At 50.2% G+C, this 5,311-nt stretch overlaps 1 protein-coding gene across 1 annotated transcript; it reads left to right on the top strand.

Annotated features, from left to right (window-relative positions):
• Nucleotides 1-3: 3 nt before the first annotated feature.
• LOC112070094 (neurogenic locus notch homolog protein 1) lies at nucleotides 4-2,388 on the top strand (the record flags this gene model as incomplete). The annotated part of the gene is made up of 4 exons (XM_024137505.2): nucleotides 4-126; nucleotides 323-470; nucleotides 601-698; nucleotides 832-2,388. Coding segments are annotated over 4 exons (1,860 nt in total), but the record flags the coding sequence as incomplete, so codon positions are not given.
• Between the last annotated feature and the right edge of the window lie 2,923 nt (nucleotides 2,389-5,311).

Genomic DNA, 5,311 nt, shown 5'->3' with positions numbered 1-5,311 from the left:
CGCTACGCCCGCGCTGACGCCGCCAAGCGGCTGTTGGACGCCGGGGCCGACGCCAACGCGCAGGACAACACAGGGCGCACGCCGCTACACGCCGCCGTGGCAGCTGACGCCCAGGGGGTCTTCCAGGTAAACATACCTTTCAGATGCTTAATGTTTAAGTTATATCTTCACATTTACTCAATGTATTCCTCAGTGTTTCTATACACAGTATTACACATGTAAGACTTGACTTTGCTACTTCTTACGGTTGCCCACTTGCTGAGTAGACTGTTGTGTCATCTGCCAGACTGACATGTTATTTCTCCCTGTCTGTCCTGGTTAGATTCTGATCCGAACCCGGGCTACAGACCTGGACTCTCGTATGTACGACGGCTCCACTGCCCTGATCCTGGCTGCCCGCCTGGCCGTAGAGGGCATGGTGGAGGAACTCATCACCTGCCATGCAGACATCAACGCTGTCGACGAACTGGGTACGTGATTGGCTAAACTAGTGTGTGAGTGTGTGTGTTGAAGAGAGAGTTGATGCAGTTGAATGGTGATGCTGTGTTTCGTGGTAAGAGGTAGGATGAGTAACAACAGTGTGTGTTCCTCCCATCCCAGGTAAATCTGCTCTGCACTGGGCAGCTGCTGTCAACAACGTGGAGGCCACCATGGCCCTGCTGAAGCACGGAGCCAACAAAGACATGCAGGACCTCAAGGTACACACAGCCCTCCACCTATATCTACAACTGTCAGCTCCCCACAGTCATACAGTCTTGAATATATAGAGATATTGAGGAGCCAACATGTCTAATTCTCTCAGCTTACTCTCTCTCTCTCTCTGTATATTAGGAGGAGACGCCTCTCTTCCTGGCGGCGCGTGAGGGTAGTTGTGAGGCGGTCAAGGTCCTCCTGGCCCACTTCGCCAACAGGGAGATAACCGACCATATGGACCGTCTGCCACGGGACATCGCCCAGGAGAGAATGCACCATGACATCGTTCAGCTGCTGGATGAGTACAACACAGTGAGGAGCCCCCAGGGCCACGGAGGGGCCCCACACYAYCTGGCCGGGGGACACACCCTGTCCCCCCTCATGTGCCCCCCCAGYGCCTTCATGCCCGGCCTGAAGAACACCCCCCAGGGGAAGAAGAGTCGCCGCCCCGGGGCAAAGGGTTCAGGTCTGGGAGGGCAGCATGCCCAGAACCTCAAGGATTCAGCTAAGGCCCGCAACAAGAAGCTGACCCTGGACATGCAGAGCGCCCTGCTGGAGAGCTCKGTCACCCTGTCSCCCGTCGACTCCCTGGACTCCCCCCGCGGAGGGGCCAACAACGCCGGCTACATCACCAACCCCTGCTCCCCGGTCGCCATGYCYTCCTCGGGGCTCTTCCACTCCTCCATGTCGGTGCCCAGCACTCCCATGGTGCACAGCAGCATGATGGACGGCTCTGGCCCCTTCGCTGTGTCTCTGGCCCAGCTCAACGACCTGGGAGATGGAGGCATGTCCATGCAGGGCCGCGTGTCCATGGCCAGCCAGGTCAACCAGGGCCCCCACGGCTACRTGCTCAAYGCCGGCCAGCTGGGGCTCAACATGGGCCTGGTGAGCCCTGTCAGCGTGCCCTTCGACTGGCACAGCCGCATGCCCTCCTCCTCCCAGTGCGGGGGACAGGTGGTGAACCTGGTCCACAGCAGCCAGGCGGGCATGCACCCTCAGAGCCCCATGCAGCAGCAGCAGAACAGCCTCATGATGCAGCAGCACCAGCAGCACCAGCAGMACCTGTACCGCAGCGCCCAGCAGGCCATGCTGCAGCCCACGCCTGTCATCGCCAGCACGCCCATCTCCCACAGCCCCGTCAAGCTGCCCTCCATCGCAGAGCAGCAACAGCAGCTCCACAACCACTCCATGGCCAGCCAGCAGAGCCTCCGCATGGGCACCTCCTCCCCACCCACCCCCCAGACAACACAGCCCCCTCCAGCCTTCTTCCAGCAGCAGCAGCCTCCTCAGCCCCAGCCAGCCACTCAACCCACCTCTCCACAGGCCTCCCAGGCCCCTCCTCCCCAGGCCAGTGGCAGCACTGCAGGCTTGGAGGACTACCCCACCCCGCCCTCCCAGCACAGCTACCCCTCCACCCTGGATGCCACCCCCAAGCATTACCTTCGCCTGTCCAGCGAGCATCCCTACCTGACCCCCTCCCCAGAGTCGCCCGAGCCCTGGTCCAGCCCCTCCCCCCACGGTGTGTCTGATTGGTCAGACTCCACCCCCAGCCCGGCRGTGGCCGGTCCTGCCCAAACSCAGATCCCCCATGTCCAGGAGTCCAACGGCAAGATGCAGGTGTTTGCATGARCCCCCAAGGCACCTGGTTAACACCTGGTTAACACCTGGTTAACAGAGWYCTGSSKGRGRGRRRRGAGRRGAKRMSWSKSKSTRWARRSSYSTGTGTCTGGAGTTTATGCGTCAGCCTGGTTCCAAGATTTCCATTGGATTTGGATTGACTGTGTTTTATCACGAGGACCGTCTGCTAGTGTTGTTTGCAGAGAAAGAGTAAAGGGAAATGTGTTGTCTGGATATAAAAGAACAGACAATTTAATGAAGTAAGACTTATTCTGTCACAGATGGACTTGTTTTTTTATTATTATAAAAAGTATATGAAGAAAACGAAGTCTTTCATTTCAAAGACTTAGGGATGCTCTCCTGAAAAACTAACAAACTTTTTAAAAAGTAGATAAAATAAAGACAAAAGCAACAATGTTGAAGGGAATTCCTTTATTTTTATTTATTGTTTTTGTTTTGTTTCTCAGAACTGCCCTTTCAGGTGTTTTCTCAGCCTCATTCTGTCCTGCCCTCTCACACAGTGTTTCACACTCTCCTGTTACATGGAACACATGTCTTGGGCTCACCTGAGGCCAGTGGTGTTACAAGGAAAACGACTAGTGATTCAGTCACTCACTYTCCACCCAGCCCACCACCACCACCAGTGTCTAACACTCTGTAGGCAGATCAACATGGAGTTCAGACAGGAAGAGGAAGAGATCTCACCTCTCGACTGATGTTATTTATTTAGGCCAACAGGTAAAACGATCAGATTGGCTTGGGAACAAATATGTACTCTTTTCAGTTGGCTGTCATTAGTGATATTATGTTCTGATTTGATGAACTAGGAAAAAAAGAACTGATTACATTCCGTAGAAGTATTATGTGTAAGAATGTAGAATGATGGTGCTCTGAAGCACTTGACGGGACAAAGCGTTGGGAGGGTGATCGTGAGGTGGGGTTCTGACACTGCAATGAGGCACTCTGCTTATCCACACACAGAGCCAGGAAGGCATTTAAACATTCATTACAGTACGTTCATTGGCCAGTGTTCAGTCAGACAGACAACTCAACAAAAACATTGATGTGTTAAACTTTCAACTTCCCATTGACTTAAGCCACGTTCTCCCCCAGGCCGTCTGCGTGTCAGTCCCAGGCATGGCTCGAGTCATCCTAGTCATTAGTCTCATTGGTCCTGGTCTAAAGGGTTTGCCCCCCAGTCTGCCATCACTACTTCAGTCATGCAGCCTGTTTTCACTCATTCATTCAGATGAGGGCATTATTATGCCAATTCTAAAATCAGCYWGTCACTGCCCTTTAGTTTTGGTTTTAACTCAGTTATGTGTTGTTGTTTTTTTATATACTGTRTATGTGTTGACACCATGGTTACCTTTTTGAACATCTCCTCGGTGTACCAAGCTATGTTTACCGGCTGCTATTCCTTTACCACTMMCCTGCMAACATTCCTGCATGTTGCMTGTCAGTGTGATAGCATGTTTTTGACTGCTTCTATTCTATTCTTTGACCCCTGGTCCTGTTTTTGTGTAGCCTGAGTCCCACATCTGCTTGTGCTCTCTTGCCGACTCCATTGCTGTCATTGTCATGCGTGCAAGACCGCACACATAGATCTGGGACTCAGGCTAGCTGTCGTGTTGGCCAATAGAAGCACATTCTCTTGTGGTTCCATTGGTAATTGAGGTGTTGGTATGTTCTCCTGCGGTTCAGTTACGGATAAGTCTGTGTACTGATTCCAACTCTGGTGCGCTCCAGTCGTGGTCAGTCAGTCGGTCAGTGTGAGGGCGTGGCTGGTGGGTTGGGACTGTTAGTGCTCTGTCACTCCTCAGGGAGGTGCTATTCTATAGCATGCATAGGAGCGATCCCCTGCACTAGCCACGGAGAGGACATTGACATAAGAMGTGGAAGGAGAGAACACTACTATGTAGTGCTGCGCCCCCCTACGGTAGCTCTTTACTATGGATGTCACTCCCCAGGGATCCAACTAACCCTCACAACCAGACCACTGCTGCTCCCTGGATAGGATACTTACTACTGGGAAAGCCAATCAGATCCTCCTCCCCTGTTCGATTTCATTACTATGTTTCCTTCACTGGTCCAAGCCTGTTCACTATAACCAGCTACAGTACAGTCAGACCTGGGAGGTTTCTGGGTTGGACTGATACTAGGTTCAGATTCCAGTTCAGGGTTCATTTAGTGAAGTGTTTATTTGTTCTCCTTTGATTTCCTTTCCTGGCGACACTACTATGCTCTGTCTGTACATTTCAGATATCCCAACTTCTGTCTGTAAATAATGTTTGTCCTGGGTAGATTTACTTGTTTAAGATGCATCTTATGTTTCTAAAAATGATTATGTACTAAAAAGGACAAAAAGAAAATGTACTTCCTTTTAGGATTATTGTGAAAATTGAGGATGTGACTGATATTTTATTGGTCTTGTATTATTAGAAGTCATAGATATTTTCTATCATTATTATTAATTTCTATACTTGTTTAAAAGTAGTTTAAAAATCACTGTACATAAAAAACCGTTCCACATTGTTTCTTTCTACAGACAAAAGTTGTAAAGTAAGTCACTTCTAATAAAAACTGTAGGGAACTACATTTCTGTGTATCTTTTTGCATTCATCATATTTTCACACATTTATATTTGACTTATAATGTTTTAATTATTAAGTATTGCATGTGAATAGAGCAAATCGTTTCAAATGTAGAATATGTTGACTGCCGTTTTAGTGGATGGTTAAAGGCATCGCTATGGTCTTCCTGAGTTTCCCTGGATTTAGAGCAGCCTTAGCATTTCTGGGTCAGCGGTATTGACAGTGCTTCTTGAGTACGTTGTTACGGCGCTGAGAGTTTTGAGTTCGTGCCCATGTCGGCTGGAATTTCCACTCTGTCGTAATTGCAGTGGGTTTCCACTCTGTCACAATTGCACAAAAGTAAATGAGTCTACAAGGAGGGACAGGCATGTTCTTTAAATGGTATAAAACTGAACTTCCAAAGACCT

The sequence above is a fragment of the Salvelinus sp. IW2-2015 genome, unplaced genomic scaffold (assembly GCF_002910315.2).
Source record: "Salvelinus sp. IW2-2015 unplaced genomic scaffold, ASM291031v2 Un_scaffold1216, whole genome shotgun sequence".
In the NCBI taxonomy this organism is placed as follows: domain Eukaryota; kingdom Metazoa; phylum Chordata; class Actinopteri; order Salmoniformes; family Salmonidae; genus Salvelinus; species Salvelinus sp. IW2-2015.
Note: the sequence above shows the minus strand (reverse complement) of the source record. Positions and strands in the feature narration are given on the sequence as shown.